The sequence below is a fragment of the Lepidochelys kempii genome, chromosome 7, assembly GCF_965140265.1.
Source record: "Lepidochelys kempii isolate rLepKem1 chromosome 7, rLepKem1.hap2, whole genome shotgun sequence".
Classification (NCBI taxonomy): Eukaryota; Metazoa; Chordata; order Testudines; family Cheloniidae; genus Lepidochelys; species Lepidochelys kempii.
Genome location: NC_133262.1, coordinates 123,009,052 through 123,031,815, shown reverse-complemented (window position 1 = coordinate 123,031,815; position 22,764 = coordinate 123,009,052). Strand labels below are relative to the sequence as shown.

General features: G+C 56.5%; 2 protein-coding genes across 4 annotated transcripts; one reads left to right on the top strand and one right to left on the bottom strand.

Annotated features, from left to right (window-relative positions):
• Window positions 1-473: 473 nt before the first annotated feature.
• On the bottom strand, window positions 474-13,747 carry TWNK (twinkle mtDNA helicase). 2 transcript variants are annotated; one of them, XM_073354532.1, is made up of 5 exons: window positions 12,418-13,747; window positions 11,245-11,485; window positions 10,356-10,463; window positions 5,414-5,555; window positions 474-2,963 (listed from the first exon to the last, which is right to left on the bottom strand). In XM_073354532.1, the coding sequence occupies exons 1-5, from the start codon at window positions 13,664-13,666 to the stop codon at window positions 2,706-2,708; spliced, it is 1,998 nt and encodes a 665-aa protein (XP_073210633.1). In that variant the 5' UTR covers window positions 13,667-13,747; the 3' UTR covers window positions 474-2,705. The 2 variants fall into 2 exon arrangements, with proteins under 2 accessions (XP_073210633.1, XP_073210634.1); XM_073354533.1 differs by lacking the exons at window positions 474-2,963; window positions 5,414-5,555; window positions 10,356-10,463 and adding an exon at window positions 10,471-10,871.
• Window positions 13,748-14,270: 523 nt separating this feature from the next.
• Window positions 14,271-21,138, top strand: MRPL43 (mitochondrial ribosomal protein L43). 2 transcript variants are annotated; one of them, XM_073354531.1, is made up of 3 exons: window positions 14,271-14,432; window positions 16,246-16,352; window positions 20,895-21,138. In XM_073354531.1, the coding sequence occupies exons 1-3, from the start codon at window positions 14,302-14,304 to the stop codon at window positions 21,122-21,124; spliced, it is 468 nt and encodes a 155-aa protein (XP_073210632.1). In that variant the 5' UTR covers window positions 14,271-14,301; the 3' UTR covers window positions 21,125-21,138. The 2 variants fall into 2 exon arrangements, with proteins under 2 accessions (XP_073210632.1, XP_073210630.1); XM_073354529.1 differs by lacking the exon at window positions 20,895-21,138 and adding an exon at window positions 17,191-17,952.
• The last annotated feature ends 1,626 nt before the right edge of the window (window positions 21,139-22,764 follow it).

Below are 22,764 nucleotides of genomic sequence, written 5' to 3'. Positions count from 1 at the left end.
TACACTCCCTTCATCCTCCTAAGTAACTAAGATTGGAGTGTTTATCGTCCAGGAGGGTTCCTTTCTCTGACACCCTTCCAGCAGTGGTATTCCAGGGATGCGTTTGGATTTCTCTCCCTCTCCAGCACCTTCGCTCTTGTGTGTATTAGCTGTTCCATGGATGTGGAGTCACGCACTACCCACCAGGAGCAGGGGGATCTCACAGTCTGGCCCTGCTTGAGTTTCAAAGGGTCATTCAAAGGTAAAGCAAACCCACGCTCTGAAAGCGCTGGCTCAGCCAGCAGCCATAGCCTGAGGAATGGAGACTTCTGAGCTCAGCGTAAAATCAAGACGCTTAGTGCTACACCGAGGAACTGCACATGTGGCTGGGAATTTGAGGAAAGTTCCATCAAGTTTTCCTTTTGAAAAGAAGGAGAAGATTCAAGTCTAACGCAGACTGACACCTTGTGGGCAAAACCAGGACAAAGCAGCACTGAAAAGCCACCTTTGTTTTTAATCAAATGACAAGCTGTAGACAAAATATCTAATCAACATGATCTTTTTCACACCCTAGTGTGTACAAAATTACTGCCGAGTCAGTCATTGGGGAGGTTTTCCCTCCCAGTGCAACGGAACCCCAAATCACAGTAGTCAGCATTCAACACTGATTGAAAAGCACTCCCCCCGGAGTCTGCCTTCCTACGCACACACGGGAGTGCAGACGGCCATACAGGGAGAGCTCTGCAAGCCATTTCATAATCTCCGTCACATTAGAGACCAGCCAGCACAACCAGGCCTAGCCAGAGGGATTTATAAAACCCTAATTTACTTTGCACAACGGATTCCGTTTGCCTTCTGAGCTTCAGTCAGCTGAGACTGTCAGATTCAGGGTCTGGTTCCCATGCACCAGCCCGAGGCTGCAATGTTTGGGTTCCAAATCCTGGGCAAGGAGGGAATAAATCCAAACTGTCCTCTGAAAAGTCTTTTGGGACCATGGTTTATAAAACCCCCTCAGAAATTCAGAAATCCCCCCATCCTGTGCACTGGGGGGGGGGGGGCTCCATTTCCTTCACAATGCCCCACTCTGGGACCCGCCTCAGACACAAGCAGCATTATTTAATCTTCAAAGAAACCCAGCGCCGCTGGGGCAGTGAGGGCTGGAATCCCAGAGCCCAGCTGAACAGAGCAGAGGTCACGACAGCGTGGCCTGCTGCAGGGCAAGGGAAGAGCTGAACAGCTGGGATTTTATTGCTGGTGCATTCACACAGGCCTGTTCTCCCCCAGATTGTGGGGCAATTCAAATCAGAGAGAATCCGGTAACAAAAGGTCCTGGCCACGTGAGCTCAGAAGCAGTCGATGGCAACGGAGGGCTCTCAGCACATTGCTGGCTTGGGCCTATTGCGATTTTAAAATAATTGTATAAGCAAAGTAGGTGCAACCCACAGACTCCAGATGTGACAACTGTGTGACGCTGGTAAGCACCCCTGGCTCCTGAGCGGCCACACAGGGGCTTCACAATCACCACGCACACACTACGAGAGCAGTGCTGGTGATTACCCCACAATCTGTTTTATGGGAACCAGGCAGGAACAAGCGCCATCAGCTGTGTCACTTCTGCTTCTCTGCCATGAGTCCCCAAGTCACTGGGCACTTGGCTTCCGCCCTGCACCTCCCGTTCCCTCCTACCTTCTCCCAGGGCTTGTGGAAGTGAGGGATTCATGTGACAGTGTGGGCCGGAGCTGGGTACCCCTCCACCCACACAGCTTTGGCTATGCACCTCACTCATCACATACAGCCCCCCACAGCTCTGCCGGTGTCCCTAAATCCCAACCCGCAACTGCCTGCTATCCCAGCCCTGCAGAGCTCTGTCGGTGCCTCTCAATCCCGACCTAGTCCAGCATTGGGACCTGCCCAGTTCTGCTGGTGCCCCTCCAGACTGGCCTGCAGAACCACCATCCCAGTCCAGGACTGAAGGAAGGGAGGTCTCCTGAGACAAGAGGAGCTAATTCAGCAGCAGTTTTATGACACAGACCAGACGTGCAGTAGGGACTGAGTCAAGAAGCCCTGGCAAACTCACACTGGCTTGTGACCCACACCTGGCTAGGAGTCCCGCTCTGCGGAGGGGAGGGATCTGTGCACCAGCCTGCTACACGTCCCTGGTAAGTTATCCCGCTCACAGTTTTTAAACACACCAGTGTCCTGCTTGGTGCCAGGGTGTGGGGTCAGGATTTACCCGCACTGGCTGAAATACTCCAGGGATGGGAGCAAGCAGAGAGGGTCTGGCAAACGGACATCCAGCCCAAAGGCAACACCGACTCAGCAGCCCAGCGTCCGGACATAAGGCTCCCCAGGGACAAACGGACAGGGACCTGTGCTAAGTGAACAGACGGGGGCATAACGCACAGGACTCCCCCTGTGCCCCATCCTGTGTCCATCTCGCCTTCCGTCAGTCGGGGTGTTGTTTATAGCTTATCTGACCGTAACGCAGAGGTAGGTGTGTGATTCCTCCTCCCCAAACACAACCCAGCCGAGGTTCCCCACAGAGGGGTGAGGAGCCTGCAGGAAACCCAGGCCTGGCCAGGCCAGCAGCACAGGGAACACCCCTTAGGGTTAGGGTTAACATCTCCTCTGCTCCAGCCCCCTTCCCCTCAGGGCTGGGGTGAACACTGGCCGAGGAGTGCCCCGGGGAAGGGATTTTGCCAGAGCAGCCCATTCCATGGGCTGGGTCACTGCTTCTTAGAGGCCCCGCTGCCTCCAGCTGGAGCCTGCTTGGGCGGCGCTCCACTGTCATCTTTCACCTTCTTCAGCCGGGTCTTCCCCTTGATAGGGGTGGAGAAGGTGAGGGACGCTTTGCTGAACTCCAGGGGGAAGACCCCCACGTCCCCATCAAAGCGGTTCTTTGACACCTGCAGGTATCGCTTCCCTGGCCCCGTCACCAGCTTCCTGTCCTGGAGGATCAGCACGTTATCGGCCTCCTGGCTGGCCTGGGTGTGAGAGAGAGAGAGAAAGGAGAAGGCCATGGGGAGAGAGGTACCTGGACTTGGACACACACCTGTCAGACTGAAGGGTCCCAGAGTACTTCAGGCAGTGCCTGTGCGTTTATGCAAACATAAATGCCTTGTGCACCTCGGAAATGCAGCCACCTCTGGGGCAGAACGCACATCCAACAGCACCCAGCAACACTAGGGGATAGGAAGTGAAGAATTCCACAGCCAATTAAAACTATAGGAGATGGTAGGCAGAGCGTGACTCGCACAATTTGAATTTAGCCCCTGGCACTTGGGGAAAGTGCACTGGGATCGGTAATGACCGAACTGTGAGTGGGACACAGCGGGACGTGCTTGTGTCAGATTCTGTTTGTACCCTGTCTCCCAGTTGGTTCTGTGCTGAAAGCTGCCAGCCCCGCCAAGGGCCGCCGGCGAGCTGCATTCCCGATAGGTGCCGGGCTGGGAAAGGGCTGAATCACTAGGATTGCGAAGCCGTCCCAGAACAACCTAGGCCCGTCAGCTTTGATTTGCTGGCCAGACCCCATGGAACAATGAACTCTCTCGAGGCAGGAGCCTGGCTGGGGGAAGGGCTGGAGTTTCTCACCCTGGGCACCTGGAAAAAGGGGGCAGAGACCGCGGGAGGGGGGCAGCCTGGGCAGAGACCGTAGCCACAAGCCAGCCCAGGCTGGAGAGGGAAAAGGCAGGAGGGGCTCTGCCCAGCCTGACACGCTGACAAGACTCCCGACTCAGAGGAGTGCGTGTGGGAGGGATGTCTCAGGAATTTCGTTGTTTTGCAATGAACGGTGGCTCTCCAGTGGCTGGGAAAGCCCCTGTGCTCCTGGCCTTTCTGCCACGCTGTCCCTGAAGGGGTTAAACTAGGAGCCCAGAGTGGCCACAGCCTGGGTGGGGGCAAGCATAAGCCATGGGACTAGGGGGGTTCAGGAGATCATCAGAGGCCCTGGTCCCAGGGGCAGCAGGACAGCAGAGTTGCCTGTCCCACGGAAGGGCATAGAGATAGGGAGTGACCCCTACAGAGCCAGCATCAGACCAGCGACCAGGCTCTGCCCACACCCGGGTGGCTGGGACCCAGCAACTAGGTCCAGTCACGAGAGACCGGGGCCAGCCAGAATGGGGACCGGGCCAGGTTGCCATAGTCAGGACCTCTGGGACCGTTCGGAGACACCGGCTCATGGCTATTTACTGTTCTGGGACACTCCAGCCCTTTGGACTCCTACATTACTCGGGCCACTAGGGATGGCAAGACACTGGGAAGCAGGTACAAGCGTCCCTGAGAGACAGAGCCTCCTTTGCACTCCACACGTCACCACATGGAAGGAAAGAAAACCGCCCTGGATCCTCAAGAAGGAAATTACAGCCCCACTCCCTCGAGGATGGCTGGCACATCAGAAAGCGTTTCATGAAGGCAGACCAGGACGGGTCTAACCACTGGCTTGGAGCCGCACTCAAGGGCTCTCCGTTTAAAGCCACATGAGGACAAACTCACTGAACAGAGATGTACGACTGGGGCTCGCAGGAGGGCACAGAGCCTGTTGCAGCCTGGTGTGGCCCCGACGCCCCGCTGCGCGTCGGGACTCGCCTTCGTATACACCCCCCCCTTAAGAGACTGCATGCTCCCAGATCACCTAGAGAGCCCAATACGGCTCAGGGAGGGTTGTTCATGCACACATCCCCCCAGTCTCCCACACTAAGAGTAGGTCTACACTCTGCTTCACCAGAGCATGCCCCTAGCTGACGTCCCGCTGTTCACTGATTTTATTCCCAGAAGAGGGCTCCTAACCCGCTCTGGTCCCAAAGGGATAAAGCGCCACCACCAGGACTGCAAAACAAACCCACCAGAACTTCCACACGTAGGTGCCTGGAAGAGGGGTCTAGATACTAGGGGAAGGTGCCAGACCTGGAACTGCCTAAACCAGTTTTACTCACAATTTACAAGACACCTGCTCCTCTCTGGGCTGAGACCAGAAGTTATCAGTGACCCAGGTGCACGAATTGCTACCAGTGACCATCAGGACTGTGCTGTAGGGAACAGCCCCGCACGGGCTCATTTCTACGCAAGCAAAGCCATATACAAGGGCCACGGTAGCCAGGAAGACGCATCACAACAGAGCACTGCATTCTGGGAGATGGAGTCCGCATGGGCCACAAACTCTTTTAACAGGTTTCAGAGTAGCAGCCGTGCTAGTCTGTATTCGCAAAAAGAAAAGGAGTACTTGTGGCACCTTAGAGACTAACCAATTTATTTGAGCATAAGCTTTTGTGAGCTGTAGCATCTGATGAAGTGAGCTGTAGCTCACTAAAGCTTATGCTCAAATAAACTCTTTTAAGACAGGCAATTGTAAATTGCTCCATTTGACACACGACTCCTGGCCAGCTGCTGACACAGCCTGAGCAGATCCAATCCTGGGTTATTCCCAATAGCCGCTCACCTTCGCAGACCCAAATATAGAGGCCGTCTGAAGCTCTCGCTCTTCGTCCTCCTTCCGAGGGTGGATGACCAGGCTCACGTGACAACTGTTGTCCGTGGCAAACTTCCGGAAGGCACCCACGATGTAGTCTTGGACCGCAAGCCTGGAACAGCAAGACGGCAAGGGGGTGAGATGAGGAAGAGACATTGCTCATGGCATGGCTCCGGGAAGTGCTTCCCACACGCAGGCAACGAGCCTCTTGCAAACAGTGACAGTGCAATTAAAGAGGAGGATGGTCTAATAGTTGGAGTGCTAACCGAGGACTTGGGAGAGCTGGGTTTGAATCCCTGCTCTGCCACAGACTGGGTGATCTCAGGCACATCACTTAGCCTCTCTGTACCTCAGTTCCCCATCTGTGAAATGGGGTAACAACCTTGCCCTGCCTCATGGGGGTGCTGTGAGGATAAATATGCTAATGATTATGAGGTGCTCAGACACACTGCACATCGACAGCTCCATAGAAGTGGTGGGTTAAAAGGACCATTATCCCCACTTAACAGATGAGCAAATGGAGGCAGGGAGAAGGGGAGTGACTCCCCAACGTTCACACAACCAGGTAGAGGCGGGACTAGTATCCAGGAGTCCTGATTGCCAGATTCCTGCTCCAAACAAACAAACCATTAGACTAGACAGAAATCTCAGTCCATCCTCTAGAAGGGGTCTAGTTGCACGCTTTGTTAAAAGCTGGTATCAACTTCTTCTACCATAACTGGAACCTGCTGATTTTGAAATTGATTGTCACCAAGCTGAATTCTGACGTTTAGACCCTCAAACAAACATAGCCGCTAAAATTCCCCAGAAAGGTTTGAAACACCAACTGGGCGTGCTTGAACTTGTCACATTGTCTGGCATAATTCCCTTTCAGTCTCTTAAGAACAGAACTGAAATGACACACATCACGGTTTTAACACCTTTTGCACCCTAGTATTCAACTCTTTATAATATCCAGTCATCCATAGACCTTAATATTAGCAATAAGTTAATCATAGCTTGGAAGTTATTTTTCCTGTAATATGTGAAATCATTTTCTCAGATGCTTGGCCTTGGTTTCATAGCCCATCATGCTTTGTAGTGAGGGAAAAATTAACACAGAAGTGGTGGTGATGACATATTTTACAAATAAAGCAACAGCAGTTAGATGGGGCAGTGGTTTATGACACTCCAGTTGGTCACAGTTGTAAGTAAAACATGGAACTGCATGTAAGTCTCACTAGAGCCACCTGAGTTCCTAGTCACTGGATTATTTGCCAGGAATCAAGTAGAGAAGATGTGCGTGAAGCAGGTGAACAAGGATGCACAGAATAAGGGAGGCAGTAGCCAGTAAAGAGAAGATGCAATATAATGGGTTGGAAACAGGAGGACAGAGTCGGTGGTCACTGCCACCAATACCACCATATTCTGTGGCTGCACAAGAGGGTGCAAAAGTCAGTGATGTGAGCACAGGACAGCATGGCTTGTTTGTGCAGGAGCATGCAAACGTAGAAAACTGGAACAAGGTTATGTCAATGTCTCTGACACTTAGGATGGCTGCATTAAATAAGTAGGCGTGTCATAACGAGAGACCTAATCCGAAGTTGATTCAATCTGCCGCTGTCAAGACCCAAAGTTCTGTGATCTAGTACAACATTAACACATGTGCATTCAAATGTTCTCTTAACGTTCAGTCAAGAAAGTACTTTCACTTGTTTTCAAAGCAGGTGTTTCCAGATTAGGCGTTGTGTTTCTAATAGTTAAATCAGCTTTTTTGTTTCAAGGTGGTAATGCTCAATATATAAGAGCTGCATAAACACGCTCTTTCCTGGTGGTATTACATTCAAATATTCCTAGTACCTGTTGCCAAATAAAAGCTGAAATTCAATATCTTGATAAAGATTGTGCATATTGTTTGCTCACTTTTATTACATCCTGTAGCTCAGTAAAATCCAACTGAAGTTTGTTAATCCTAAACACAAAGGTAATAAAGATTGAACCGTCAGTGATTTCCATGTGCTACCTTGTTCTCACTGCAGAGGCCTTTGTACACAATGTACAGCTTGGGAACAACCATATCTGGATTCAGCACACCCTAATTAGCCTATAACACTTGTTACCAACTTTGAACAAAAAAATGACTCTTACAGGCATGGTCATGCAGTCTCCAGTTTTAAAAAGCAGAGCTCTTTACCAGATAAAGCCCCCACTATTCCATCTCAGCAATAAATTGGGGTTTTGGATGGGGTGAAATCTGAGAGCAGAATAAAGAGACCAGCCTCCCTGCAATCCAGAGAGCCCCGGAGCCTGTCTTCATCCCTTCTCACAGAGGCAATCAGGCGATTCCAGTTTATAGGCAGTGACGGCACCCAAAGGGATAGCATAAATTAGAGAGTCACAAGTCCCGCTCCTGCAGGGTACCAGACCCTGCTTAAGAGCCAGAAGCGTGGCATCGAACATGCCGCTCTCTGCCCAGCTAGCAAGCAGAGGGGGTCATTTCATGTGGGGCTTGGGGATGGTAAAGAGCCAGCCAGAGCGGGGTGTTCCTCAGCTCTGGTTTGCAACAGCAGTGGGGCATGAAGTGAGGGCAAGATGCAGTTTTGAGGAAAGAGGGGAACTTACACTACCATTAGGAAGTGAAATGAGCCCTGCCTGATACAGACTGTTTCTCTACATCTCTCATTTCCTGGTGATTATCCATCTCTCTAGGGACTGTCTGACTCCCACTGCCCTCAGCACCTCAGGCTCACTGATGGAGCCGATGCCCCTGGGAGGCAAGGCAGAGCTACTGTCCCCATTGCTCAGATGGGAAACTGAGGCATAGAGACTGAGTGACTTGCCCAAGGTCACCCAGGAAGTCTATGGCAGAGCGGGGAACTGAACCCACAGCACCCAAGTCCGAGGCGGTCCCCTATCCACTAAGCCATCCTTCCTGCTAGCAGCTAGAGCACCATGCAGTGATGAGCGCAGAAGATGGAGTCAGGACTCCTGGGCTCTATTCCCGGTTCTGACACACACTCCAGCATGACCCTAGTCAAGTTGCTTAATCTCTTTGCATTTCAATGTACCCCTCTACTAAGGCTTCCCTGCCCCACATGAGGATTGAGAGAGGATGGGACAGGTGCCGGTGGGTAGACTTCAGTGGAGCTGCACCCAATCGTATCAGCAGAGGCTCTGGCCGCTGATGTTTGGGAAGCACTTTGAGGCGCTAAGATGAAGGGCCCGGTCCTGTGTCATCCCCATCGAGATTGGTTCCTGGGGACCCGAGCGCTTGAGAAATCTCAATGTCAATCTAGTTTTGGACTAAGCTCTTTGGGGCAGGGACTGTCTCTTGCTGTGTTTTTATGGTGCCTGGCACAACGGGGTCCTGCAGCAAACAGCAAGCAGTGCCTCTTTAAAAGGAAAGGCTGCTACATAGAAAGCAAAGTGCTCATCTCTTGTGTGTCACAAAGACCCCATAATCCGGGGCCAAACGCCAACTCAGGTGCATTCTGCCTCCCTATAACCCCCTGCAGCTTCAGTCCAGTAAGCGCCCTTCCAGCACTAAAATGCTACCTGGTGTTGCTGAGCACTGTCAGACAGCTCCCCCTCATTCCCCAGAAGACACCGCATTTCAGCAGTGGCTGAAGTGACCCCTGTGCACTGTCTGTGTATCAGGTTGCTACATTTGCAAAGCTCCTTGAGATCCTGCAGGGGCTGGAAAAGCAAAAAATCATTCTAGTAAATAAAATAATTTAAATATCCCCCCACCAATGAACCATTTTTAATCCATTAGGTTTTTATACCATAACTCAAACACTGCAGCACCACACACAAAGTCACATCAGAGAGGGACTCACCTTGGTACAGTAAAAGCTGTTTTATCTGGCACTTCACCAACCAGAAAGCTCTCTAAACCAGCATTTCTGATCTTCGTTGAAAATCCAGTTTATAGTCCAGTTGGCGTGGGGCCAGCACGGGGTTGGGGCGCAGGAGAGGGTGCGGGATCTGGGGGGCGCTCACCTCGGGTGGCTCCTCACAAGCGACAACCTGTCCCGTCTGCTCCTAGGCGGAGGCGCGACAGGCAACTCTGCACGCTGCCTCTGCCCTCAGGCGCTGCCCCTGCAGCTCCCATTGGCCAGGCAGCACTTGGGGCGGGGCTGGGGCAGCGCACAGAGCTGCTTGCCGTGCCTCCACCTAGGAGCAGCTGGGACAGGTCACCGCTTGCGGGGAGCCGCCTGAGGTGAGTGCTCCCCATATCTGGTACCCCGTGGCCCCTCCCATCCCCCAACTCCCTGCCCCAAGCCTTCTCCTGCACCCAAACTCCCTCTCAGGGTCTGCACCATGCACACACCCTCCCACGCCCCAACCCCCAGCCATGCGCCCAAACTCCCTCCCTCTTAGTTAACCGTCATTTTTCACTTACCAGTATCCTCCATTCCCCTAACATGCCGGATAAAACAGCTTTTAATGTATCTCCTAATGCGAACCCACCTGAAGGAATGCTTTCCCCCCTTTTGCCCTGATCTTCTTGTCACGTAAGATTCCCAGCTGAGAAAACACTTTGCACCAAAAAATCTAAACCCAGAAAACGGTGTAAATGCCAGGGCTCACCTTGCAGGCACTGACTAACGGGACATTCTCTTCAAAGGTATTTTATCGATAGAGCGCCTAGCACAACGAGACCTGGTCTATGACTTAGGGCCCCTAGGTGCTGCCACAATGCAGACAGTAATAAAACCAAATTCCCTAAATACATTATACAGGCAGCACCTCTAGATGAGGAAAGGCTCCCTGGCACACATGGGTCAAGGTAAGAAGAAGGAGAAGGAGTGAGATGGAGCCCTAAGGAACCAGGTTCCACGGTTACACTGGAGAGGACTGCATGAGGAGGTTCTAGGCCGGGGAGAAGCAGCATGAGTGGAACGCGCCAAGTAAGAGGGAAGAGGGTCACCTGTCCACAGTGAGCTGCTCCTGCCCCATCATGAACTGGAGATTGTCAATGACCACGTGGCTGATATCATACATGTACACTGCGTGCAGCATGGTCTCTATCACCGTCCTGAGGGGGAAAGGAGAAGAAGGTGCCTCAGTCACACGCATTCAGCCCAGGCAAATGAGGCACCAGAGAAGCTGGTTCCTGTGAAGGTGAGAGGAGGAATGAGGGGATTGTGGTTGGAGCATGGGACGGGGACTCTGAAGAGCCATTCCTAGCTGTGCCACTGACTCACTGCAAGACCTTGGGCAAGTCACCACCTCAGCCTACCGGCTATACAAGGGGTTTGCACCCTGATCTACAGGCTGGGCCGTGTGGTTAATTAAATCGACACTCACAAGGTGCTTTGGACAGAAGGCATCACAGACACACTTTTGGCTGTAAGATGCCAAACGAAAGGCCTGATCCTTCCTCGTCTGTAATGCTGCTGCTGTTCTCTTCCCCCAGAGGCAAAGGTGTGTTCCCTCAAGTGACCTGCAGCAGACGGCAGGCATTTGCGGTATTAGGTACCAAATGGCTCTGGTGATTCCATCCAGCCCATCTAAGCGCCCCAGATCACAGTCTGCATAGCAACACAGGACCCTCCAGGTCCCTCTCGGAGGTGTGGTCCAGTGGACTGGGCACAAGACTTGGAGTCAAGAACTGCCTAGTTCTAACCCAACTCTACTGGCAGCTCTTGTGCGATCCTGGGGAACTCCCTTCACCTCCCTGTGCCCCTGTCTGCCCCACAGCATGTTATATTAATACGAAATATTCTGGGGGCAGATCACTGCCGCCATGGTGAATGTGATGCAAAGGTCTCACGAGTGTGGATGTGCAAGAGCGGGGCTGCTGGCAGATACGTTACTTGATGCTTTGGTGCCCATGGAAGGTCATGAAGTAGAGTGGCAGGTCCTCAAACTTGTCTGCCCACTCGTCGAACTGGTCCAGTTGCTCCTCCAGCCGCCTGACCGCAAACTGGGTCAGCATGATCTTGGCCAGGCGCACGTTGTTAATCTCAAAACTTCCCCACAGGGTGTTCACCCCCTGCATGCAGAGGTCCAGGGCATACTCGCTGATAAAGGTAGTTTTCCCACTGCCCGTCGGGCCTGTTTCAATGGAAATAGGTTCAATGAGAGCTAGAACTGACAGGCTCTCCTGCCTTGCCAGCCAGAGAATGCTGCAGGGGGTTGAACACCAGGAAACTCTTCCTAATAGAGACTAGGACAAGGGAAGAACCTCCCTAGTTGAGAGCCACTTATCTGGGGTGGAGAAGTCACTGGGGAATATACTGCAGGGCCCAGCCCTCCACTGGTCAAGGACTCAATGAGACCCAACAGGTCTTTTCTGTCTCTAATGCTGAAGGGCCAGATTCTGTGCTGAGTTACGTACACCCTCACAAGAGGGTTCTCCAGATGAAACCAGTGATGCGGAACTAGCGTACGACCTCTCGTGACCATGCCCGCAGTAACAGGCGGGCTAGATGCACAGGGAATTTACACCTCACTTAAAGCAGCCTGGAAAAAAGAAACTGAGCCACGTTTACCTGGATGGACTTCAACAGGATCAACTGAGCCCAAGAGTCCTTCAGAAACTTCTGCAGGTATCTTACATTTTCCAGTGGGGGCGGGAACAAGAGGGAATATAATTTCTAAATCCAATGGTATGAAAAGAGGCTCTATCGCTTCAATGTCTGGCAGCTCCTGCTGCTCATTCCTCACTGGAAATCAAACTGGCTCCTGGTAACATCACAGTCAGCTGTTACAGTGCAGGATATGACATTACCAGTAATTCCAGGTGGGGAAGAGAGGATTAAACAGGAACCCACAAGTCTGTAGGAGCCACCTCAACTGAGTCCTGGCTATAGGAGTACTATCAATGACAAGGGGAGTGACAAGAGCGCCTCTGCAGGAATGGAGAGACCCCACACCTCGACTAGGTCAAAGAAAGACAGAGGGATGAAGTGCTCAAACACAGAGGCCGAAGGTGTCAGAGGAGTCCCACTCTCCCAGCCCCCTCCCTCACGCCACTAGCCAGTCACCTGTGAAGATGGTGAGCTCCCCTTTGCGGTGGCCCTTGAGGAGTTTGTTCAGCTCAGGGAAGCGGGCCCACTTGACCCCGGACACCTGCTCCACGTTGGACAGCTCCCCAAAGACCTCGTCCCGCAGCTGGCGGAAGGAGATGATTGACTTGTGACCGGCAGGCAGGGCGGAGCGGAGGATCTTGGAGAGGTTCATGCCGCGGGTGAAAGCCTCCAGGGGCCGGAGCTGCTGGTCACCGGGTCGCACCAGGGAGCAGCGCTTGGGGTTCAGTTTGCGGGCGAAGAGCTTGGCAGCCTCCCAGGAGCGGAAGTCTTCGCCCAGCCACAGGGTGATGCGCTTGAACTGCTCTAGGTAGGGAAGCAGGGCTGGAGGCAGGCAGGTAGCCCCCCGGGGTAAGGACAAGCTGGGCAAGCCAGTAGCCTGGTACAGTGCCAGGGTGTCCAGCTCCCGGCCTGTCAGCACCACCTCTGTGTCTCTGCGGCCGATCAGGGGCAGCCCGAAGAGGTTGTGATAGGCACTCGGCCGCGGCAGAGTGTTCTCCACGTAACGTACCGTGTCCCCCTGGCACTCAGCCCCCAGCAGCTTCAGGCCCTTCAGGCCGGTGCCACGGGGGCTGAACCAGGGGAAGACTAGGGTGCGAACAGCCCTCAGGTAGCGCACCCCAAAGCGTTTTAGGGTGGCGTCCGACACCTTGGAGATGCCGAACATGGCCTTGGCCGTCCGAGTCTCCTCCTCATCCAGCAGCTCCCAGAGCGGCAGGGCCCGGTCCCAGATATGGCGGGCATCCTCCCCAGTCTGGTCCACCCAGTCAAGCTGCTCCAGGCCAGCATGAGGGACTCCTTTGTGCTTCAGCTCCACACTAGCCTGGAAGTCCTGCCAAGTGCCCTCGGCCAGGGTGGCCGTGCACACGAAGCTGCCCGTGGTCTTGTCAATGAAGAGGCTGTAGCGGGCGCTGCCAGTGGGGGGCTGCTGCTGCTCTCCCGGCCCCTCCACGAAGAGGCTGGGCACATGCAGGCAGCTGTAGCCGTCGTGGAAGGAGATGCCCTGGGCTCGCAGGTACTGGCGGATCTCGGTGATGGTCACGGGCGGGATGGGGCCCTCGGAGGCAGGGAGTGTCTCCTTCTTGTAGTGCCGCTGGGGGGGGCCAGCGAGGGCCCCCAGGCTCCGCGGGGCTCCCCGGCCCCTCGCCCAGCCGGCGAGCACAGAAAGCAGGCGCAGGGGGGCTCTGGAGGGGGGCACCCCCATCATCCCACTGGGGCCAGCCTCCAGCACAGGGTGCCCCAAGTTCACCTGGCTGCCCCCGGCAGCCCCCCCTCGGAGTCTCCCTGCCCCCCCGGCAACCCTCCCTTGGAGTCTCCCTGCACCCCCTCCCACCTCAACCCCTCCTGCCCCCCCACGGAGTCCCCCTGCCACCTCAACCCCTCCTGCCCCCCTGGCAGCCCTCCCGCAGAGTCCCCCTGCCCCCCCTCAACCCCTCCTGCCCCCCCGGAGTCCCCCTGCCCCTCCGGGAGCCCCCCCTGGAGTCTCCCTGCACCCCCTCTCACCTCAACCCCTCCTGCCCCCCCGGAGTCCCCCTGCCCCTCCGGGAGCCCCCCCGGAGTCTCCCTGCACCCCCTCTCACCTCAACCCCCCTCCTGCCCCGCCGGCAGCCCCCCCGCGGAGTCCCCCTGCCCCCCCCGGCAGCCCCCCTCTGACCCGGCGCCCCTCCCCCCAGCAGCGCTGAGCCCGGTCCCGCCCCTCAGGCCGGCGCCCCCCGCGCGCCCCCGCCCGCTCCCGGGCCCCGCACGTGCAGCGCGGAAGGCGCCATCCTCCCCCGACCCCGGAACCACAACAGCCGCGTCACTTCCGGGGCGGGGCCGGAGCCGGAAGAGCCGCCCGGCGCCATGACCGCGCGCGGGACTGCGAGCCGCTACCTGGGCAGCGTCCTGCGCAACGGGCTGGGCCGCTACGTGTGTCAGCTGCAGCGCCTCAGCCTGGCCTTCAGCCCCGGCGGGCAGAGCTCGCGCGGGGCCAGGTGCGTCCCCCGCGACCCCTAGCCGGGGCGGGCAGAGCCCTGACCCCCCGACCTCTGACCCGGGCGGGCAGGAGCCCTGACCCCCCGACCTCTGACCCGGGCGGGCAGGAGCCCTGACCCCCCGACCTCTGACCCCTGACCCGGGCGGACAGAGCCCTGACCCCCCGACCCCTGACCCCTGACCCGGGCGGGCAGGAGCCCTGACCCCCCGACCCCTGACCCCTGACCCGGGCGGGCAGGAGCCCTGACCCCCCGACCCCTGACCCCTGACCCGGGCGGGCAGGAGCCCTGACCCCCCGACCCCTGACCCCTGACCCGGGCGGGCAGGAGCCCTGACCCCCCGACCCCTGACCCCTGACCCGGGCGGGCAGGAGCCCTGACCCCCCGACCTCTGACCGCTGACCGGGGCGGACAGACCCCTGACCCCCCGACCCCTGACCTTTAGCCTGGGAGCGGGCAGGAGCCCTGACCCCCCCGACCTCTGACCCGGGCGGGCAGGAGCCCTGACCCCCCGACCTCTGACCCCTGACCCGGGCGGGCAGGAGCCCTGACCCCCCGACCCCTGACCCCTGACCCGGGCGGGCAGGAGCCCTGACCCCTTGACCCCTGACCCGGGCGGGCAGGAGCCCTGACCCCCCGACCCCTGACCCGGGCGGGCAGGAGCCCTGACCCCCCGACCCCCGACCCGGGCGGACAGAGCCCTGACCCCCCGACCCCTGACCCGGGCGGGCAGGAGCCCTGACCCCCCGACCCCTGACCCCTGACCCGGGCGGGCAGGAGCCCTGACCCCCCGACCCCTGACCCGGGCGGGCAGGAGCCCTGACCCCCTGACCCGGGCGGGCAGGAGCCCTGACCCCCCGACCCCTGACCTTTAGCCTGGGAGCGGGCAGGAGCCCTGACCCCCGACCTCTGACCCCTGACCCGGGCGGGCAGGAGCCCTGACCCCCCGATCTCTGACCCCTGACTCCTGACGGGGCGGGCAGGAGCCCTGATCCCCCGACCCCTGATCTCTATCCGGGGCGGGCAGGAGCCCTGACCCCCAACCCCTGACCTCTAACCCGGGAGCGGGGAGGAGCCGTGACCCCCCCTGGCCCCTGCACTCTGACCTCTAACCCGGGAGCGGGCAGGAGCCGTGACCCCTGACCTCTAGCCGGGGCGGGCAGGAGCCGTGACCCCCGACCCCTAGCCGGGGCGGGCAGGAGCCGTGACCCCTGACCTCTAGCCGGGGCGGGCAGGAGCCGTGACCCCCGACCCCTGACCTCTAGCCGGGGCGGGCAGGAGCCGTGACCCCCGACCCCTGACCTCTAGCCGGGGCGGGCAGGAGCCGTGACCCCCGACCCCTGACCTCTAGCCGGGGCGGGCAGGAGCCGTGACCCCCCGACCCCTGACCTCTAGCCGGGGCGGGCAGGAGCCGTGACCCCCCGACCCCTGACCTCTAGCCGGGGCGGGCAGGAGCCGTGACCCCCCGACCCCTGACCTCTATCCCGGGCGGGTAGGAGCTGTGACCCCTGCACTCTGACCTCTACCCTGAGGGGGAGGTATGTACAGGCAATCCCTGACCCCCAGGCACTCTGAGGACTCACGGAGGACAGATTAAGATCAGTGCACTAAGCTCCTACTCCCTGCACTCAGACCTTTCATCCTGGCTCCCCTGTCTCACTCAGCGGGCTGCTAGGTGCCAGCTGTGTGGTCCCTACGTCAGGGGAGCACACCTGTACCCTGACTCCTTCTGTAAGGTGGGTCATAGAGCTCACATATAGGTGGTATAGTACTGACCCCTCACCTCTGATTTCTCCCTGCTTTTTTGTTGTAGAGGCTACATAGAAGAGAAGGTGTTGGACTTTGCCAAGCAGAACCCTGGTGTGGTGGTGTATGTGACCCCACAGAAATGCAGAAGTCCCACAGTGGTCGCAGAATATTGTGAGTATGAAACATGCTGCTTCCAACTTAAATGAAGGGGAGACTTGTTGAGAATTCCCCTGGTATTTAACAGTCATCCCGGAAAACGGGTTTTAAAGCATCACATTGGAGGGTGCTTCCTCCCAGATCAAAGAGACTTGCATTAAAGGGAAGAGCTGTATGAAGGTAAAAGATAACTTAATCCTCTTTGAAAGTGGAGTTAAACCAGAACTAGGCATTCTTACTTTAGAATAAGAGAGTCCACACATGGAATTATTCAGGACTAGCTAGAGTGCTTTAAATGTACATGCTATCTTAATCTGAATTAATTTTTAAGCACTGACAAGCCCCAGCTTCTAGACTTATGACAATGGACTTCTCTGGCGGTAGAGCTGCGAGTCTTTTGTGGATGGAGAGAATCAAACTCCACGAAGTAAAGCTATACCCAGACCAGACAGATGGCTGGATTGGGGGAATAAGCTCTTGGAAGTATAATGCAGTTCATATTGTGCTGTCAAAGTGCCCAAGAAAATGATAGCTTTTGTTAAATGGACACCCAGTTTAGTCATAGTCTGAAAATCATGCATCTGTTAAAGCAACAAAGAGAACTAACAAGAAACTAAAAGGAAGTTTGTGTAAGCTTGCTTTTAAGACCGCACGTATGCCTCATGTACTCCAGTTCCCCTGTTCGGGGTCTCTTGCAGCAGGAAAGAAGAGAAAAAAACAATTTAAAAATGTGATTGTAAGACCACAGCAGTTGGTCAGGACCAGATGTAGGACCTGAAATTATATTTAAATCAGCTTGAAATCCACTAGAGACAAGGTGTGTGAGAGTCTTTTACTGGCCTAATTTCTGCAGGTGGAGGAGACAAAGACAAGCTTTCAAACTACACAGAGATCAGCCCTGAAGAACAGCTCTGCGTAGCACAAAGGTTTGTCTCTTCCACCAACAAAAGTTGGTCCAATAAAAGTTATTATCTCACCCACCTTGTCTGTCTCATTTCCTGGCAGGTGCGTGGTTATAGCAACACTGCTAATTTGAAATCTAGGCAGTTTCAGTGGGCTTTTAACATCTTGCCAGGGAAGTACTACCTTAGCATCGCAGTACGGCTTCTGAAGGGTAGGTGGTGCTGTCTCCCTGAATAGATTTCTCAGATGCACAAATAGGACAAAAAGCAGAGTAAAGAACTGTATCTGGAGAAGAAAATGCAAAGCACTCAGCATTTTGCTGTGGACAGAAAGGCTAGAGAGGCATTGACGTGATCACGTGTGGAAATGCATTGATCTGAGACATGTCCTCTTAGAATCAGCTCTTGCTGGCAGTAGGTTATTGTTTGGCAATTCAGAGCTTGGAGTAGCTGTACAGAAAGTCACTTCTGCCTCTGAGTTTTGCTCACTGGAAATGGTGAGATCATTGCACAGTGCCCGCAAGCAGCTAGGTTGCTGGCAGAAGACAGGACCCTGTCCCAAAGTGCTTACAGGCTGAATGATGGACTAGACAGACAAGGGAGGATATAACACATGATAAGAAGGGACCCAGGCTGCTGAAAGAGGATCACTCAGTTTAGTTGCTTAGATGATCTGGCGAGGAGAACCCTGTTAGCACTTGATCAGATGGCACAGTCGGTCACACCTGGGGCGGGGGAGGGAGGGGTAAGTATTTCCTTGTAGGTGATGCAGCAGAAGCAAGTTTTGAGGAGTGATGTGGACCAGGGGAGGGCAGCCATTTGCCCAGGAGGTTTCTGAAGGGAAGGGTATCCCAAGCCGTGGGGACAGAGGCACATGGTAGAACAGCTATGGAGGCTGGGGTCACTGGGAGAGCAGAAAGGGGGGAGGGGATGCCAGCAGAGGTGTAACAAGGCCCTGAAGGCAAAGGGGGAGCAGTTTGCGAAGCCAGAGAAGTGGTTCGCAACGGGTGAGGGTGCAGGAGTAAGTGATGTTCAGGTGCAGCATTTAGGATGGGCTGGAGCAGGGCGAGGGGAGGAGGTAGATGTAATTGGGAGACGGGTAGAGGAGGGGGCTGGTCACTTGGCAAATCCCTTTGCTGCTGAGCCCTGCCCCGATCAGGCTCCCCTTCTCCCACCCTGCTGGGCCTGCAGCCCCATGGCCAGTTGTCTCCTGGTCTCTGACTGAGGAAGCGTTCAAGAGCTCAGTGGTTTGGCTGAAGGCGATGGCTGTCTGCAGCCTGCATGCAGCCCTGTTCCTATTCAGGAGTGCCATAGCATACTCCCGTTAGCCAGGCTGCCACCCGGGCATCACACAGAGCATGGCTATCCCAGCTGGCAAACCCAAGCAGCTCTGTAAGGATCAGCAATTGTCTTAAAGTGCAGTTTCCTGCTGGTGCTTTAACCCTCCCCATGCCCGCCAGGGAACTCCCTTCCCCAGCCCTGCGTCCCCCTGCCCGCAGAGCGGGCTCTGAACACCGGGAGCGATTGGAAGAGAACTGGGCTGTCCTCGCCAGGACAGTCTGACGCCAACTGAGTCCCTGCACATGCTTCTCCGCGTGGAGCTGAAACCTGCCAGTGCCGAGCTACAGGAGAACTTGCCCCTTCTTGTCCTCCAGCCTGCCCCCTCCTCAGGTCTCTGGCAGGCTCCTGATGGGAGCGCGTTACCCGGCTGTGTTCCATTCACTGAGCACTCGTTAAGATCACTCCCATCCTGGAGAAAGCCAAGGCCTCTTCTCCCAGCAGCAAAGGGGTTAATTGGCACAAGTGCCATTGACTCTCCATAACTGGTGGGAGGGTCTCAGGAGAGACCCCTGGCCCTGGATCTCCCGCATGGGCCTTGCGGCACATTCTCCCCTTGGTCAGGCTGGAGTGGGGCTGTTGGGTTCAGCGCAGGGACGCGGGTGTTGTTACAGGGAAGCAGGAGTCCTTTGCTGGCCCTTCAGCTGAATGTTTCCTGTCTGGCTCTTCGTGAGGTGCCAGAGCACCGATCAAAAATCGTGCCCAGTGCAAGGGCCGCGGCTACCTGTCAGCCCATCCTGACTGACGCCTCTGAATGCCGCTGGCAGGTGTATTGAGGCCAGCAGTCCTGCAGCCTGTGTGCAGCGAGCTGGCGGGGTCTCAGCTTGGGGGCCAGCTGCCTGCACCGCCCCCAGCGCCATCGCAGCGCTCCCTAAGACGGCTGAACCCACGCCGGAGCCCTTTAACCGGGAACGGGCCCATTCAGAACAGCTCTCCGACGCTCCGCAGAGGCAAGGCGCCTTGGTGCAGGGAGAACCTGCCCTGCCGCTAGCTGGAGCTCTCCTGTTCGGTTCCCCCCCCGGCCGGCGCAGCCCCTTTCAGCAGCACAGCCAGAGAGCTGAGCAGAGGGGGCTGCGGAGGGATTTTAAAAATCAGGCCATGAGGAACCGCAGGACGTTCTAGCAGATGCTCGCGGAACGGGACCTGCCACTGCAGATCGCATCACACTGGGCTAAGAATAGCGGCTGCCCCTCTTCCCAGCTTGCACAACAATCGCCCCAGGGTCTGGCAGGAAGGGGGCTTGCCTGGGCGTGGGCTGCGCTGATTCCCTGGGAGGGCTAGGCACGCAACTGGTGGGAGGCGAGAGAAATGAAGACGGCCCCCTTGCTGTGCTGTGCCAGCATGGAGACACACTGACAGTGTCGAGAGAGGGGCCTTCCTGCTGAGCTGCCGAGAGCACCGGCCCTGTTATTCCTGCGGGGGCTTGATGACGCATGCAGCTGACAAGATGCAGATCCTTGTGCCTCTCACTGGGGGCAGAAGCCAGACGCCCCCTCAGCCTGAAGCTAGCTTTCAACTACCTGAAGGGGGGTTCCAAAGAGGATGGCTCTAGGCTGTTCTCAGTGGTAGCAGATGACAGAACGAGGAGTAATGGTCTCAAGTTGCAGTGGGGGAGGTTTAGGTTGGATATTAGGAAATACTTTTTCACTAGGAGGGTGGTGAAACACTGGAATGCGTTACCTAGGGAGGTGGTGGAATCTCCTTCCTTAGAAGTTTTTAAGGTCAGGCTTGCAAAGCCCTGGCTGGGATGATTTAATTGGGGATCGGTCCTGCTTTGAGCAGGGGGTTGGACTAGATACCTCCCGAGGTCCCTTCCAACCCTGATATTCTATGATTCTATGAGAAGCATAGGAGTCTCTCCTGCATCCCCCTCCGAGGGGTAGCTGGGTGGGAAGGACAGAGGAGTCTGGCTTGCAGCCACGTGCCCAGACCTACAGCTAAGCAGGCGTGGATCAGGGCAATATTTCGACTGCCAAATTCCAAATGGGGAGGGTGACCTACCGCCCCAAGCCCCCTGTAGTTTAAATTGTTTCTCCTTTGCATCCCATCCTCAAGTGTTGTGTACTGTTGCAAACAGCTGCCATGTTCCACCCCAGAGGTGGCTGCATTTCAGTGGGGGAGGGGGTCAGAGTCCATGTAGCTCACATTGGGGTCCCTTTAAATGAGGCGCTGCAGACGTGTGCTTTATTACTAGCCTTGCCACTGCATTTCTTTTGCACCCCAGGCCTTCAGAGACCTCCATGCCGAGCGTAGCCTGCGTGTCCGGCGATAAGAGCAGGTCTGGGCTAACTCCCTGGGCTCTTCTCTCTCCTTCCAGTGAACGGAGCAGTGAGGGAAGAGATCATCGCTGACAAGACAGTGGCTGAGATAACGCAGCTGGTCCAGAAGCTGGCCAACCAGTCGGGGTTGGAGATCATTCGCATCCGCAAGCCCTTCCACACAGACAACCCCAGCATCCAGGGCCAGTGGCACCCATTCACCAACAAGCCGAGCACCCTCCCAGGGCAGAGCCTGCGCAGACTGGAGCAGCAGCCTAATAAAGTGTGACCTGCTGGAAAGAGTGTGACCGAGCATTGTGTGTGTGGGGGGGGGGGAACGACACCTCTCTGGTTCAGATCCAGGGATCCATGGGTTAAATACTTCTGAGAAGTGTCAGCCATTGACCCAGCCCATCGTTAATAGTAACTCTTGGCACTACAGGGGCCTTGCAACTGAACACCTCCAAGTACTTAAACCCCCTGGGATGCAAAGACCCCTTATCCCACCTTGCACATGGGGAAATAGAGGCATAGAGAAGGGAGGAGTCTTGCCCCTGGTCAGTCAGCAGCAAGTACAACCGGGAGTCCTAATTCCTGTCGTGTCTAGTAGTCAGCTGCCCTGTTCCACCCCAGAGACAGCTGCATTTCAAGGGGAGAGATCTCTACCCCGAGTCTGTAACGCCCCAGGGGATCAAGGAGCTATGGGAGGCAGCTGTTCTTTCAGTCCCAGCCCCCACACTCACCTTCACAAAGTCCCGAACTTTTCTCCCATCCCAGCTTTAAGGCCTTGCAGCGTTACCTCCCAGGCCTGGGCCCCTGGTGGGCTGTTCACGGGGGGAATAAACGAAGCGTTTCTTGTCGAGGGGGGTTTCAAGTTCCCAACGGATGTGGTTGTCCCCCACTTGCCCTGGGGGCATTCCACCGCCAGGCCGTTCCGCCTGATTCTCCACGCTGCTTCGGTGGGTCTGCTGCCGATTTCCTGCCGCAGGAAGCAATGAGCAGCGTTTCTCGCTGTGATGGGGAGATCTGGCAGGCCTTCAGAGCAACGGCTGCCCTCCCCCCCCGAAACACGGCCAGACGAGGAGCAGAAACTCAGGTCCTGCTGCATGGCTGGTGCGGCTCTGGAGAAAACCCGGGGGGGGACCCTGATCTTCAGCCCATGGAATGGGGGAAGGGGTGGACTGCAGGGACCTGGAGTCAGACACAGCCAGGTGGTAGATGGCCAGCTGTTCACCAGGGCTCCCTCAACCCTGGCTGACTGGAAGGTGGGTGGATGAGGGGGCTCTGTCCCAGGGGAAGCCCCCCACGATTGGCCTAAGGTGGGGTAGGAGAGTTGGGTTGCTGGCAGAGCAGGATCCGTAGTAGCCAGTTCCTCCCCACGCTGGCCCTGCACCGCGTGGGGTCTCTGTGACCCATTCAGCCCTTGGCCAGTCAGCATGAACAGAGACGGGGGGGTGGGTTCTGCCACACAAATGGGGCAGGGGCCACCACCCACCCACCAGCCCTGAGCGGTGCCAAGGACATGGACCCTGCAGTCCCCTCCCGGGCCGGGACAGGCTGCACCACACTTCCCTGACAGTGGTGGGTGGGGTGCAGCCCCCTCCCCAAACCCCTGCTGAAGCACCTGGGACCTGGCTGCTCTCTCCCGGGGAGGGCAGGCCCAGCTCCAGCCAGGACAGGGGCAGTACCGTGGGCTGTATGGCCCAGCAGCCCCTTCCCCAGCCTGTGCTAGCCAGGTGCCTGGCCCCCTCCTGCAGGTGTGGGGGGCAGGGGAAAGGCCAGACAGGGACTTCACCTCAACAACTAGCAAAGGCCACTGCCCGGAGAGCTAGGGGCCTGCTACCCCCCTTATTCTCCCCCCCCCCATGATCCCCACCCCCCCATCCCAGCTGGCACAGGGATGTGCCACCCACCAGCCCATCCACCCCC

Excerpts from the sequence above, each read along its gene's own strand:
- TWNK (XM_073354532.1), bottom strand. The coding sequence starts at position 13,666 with ATGATGGGGGTGCCCCCCTCCAGAGCCCCCCTGCGCCTGCTTTCTGTG. Across the intron at positions 10,464-11,244 it reads CATGGGCACCAAAGCATCAA|GACGGTGATAGAGACCATGC; the intron begins GTAACGTATCTG and ends TTTCCCCCTCAG. Across the intron at positions 2,964-5,413 it reads CTATATTTGGGTCTGCGAAG|GCCAGCCAGGAGGCCGATAA; the intron begins GTGAGCGGCTAT and ends TCTCACACCCAG.
- MRPL43 (XM_073354529.1), top strand. The coding sequence starts at position 14,302 with ATGACCGCGCGCGGGACTGCGAGCCGCTACCTGGGCAGCGTCCTGCGC. Across the intron at positions 14,433-16,245 it reads CAGAGCTCGCGCGGGGCCAG|AGGCTACATAGAAGAGAAGG; the intron begins GTGCGTCCCCCG and ends TTTTTGTTGTAG. Across the intron at positions 16,353-17,190 it reads CACAGTGGTCGCAGAATATT|GTGGAGGAGACAAAGACAAG; the intron begins GTGAGTATGAAA and ends TAATTTCTGCAG.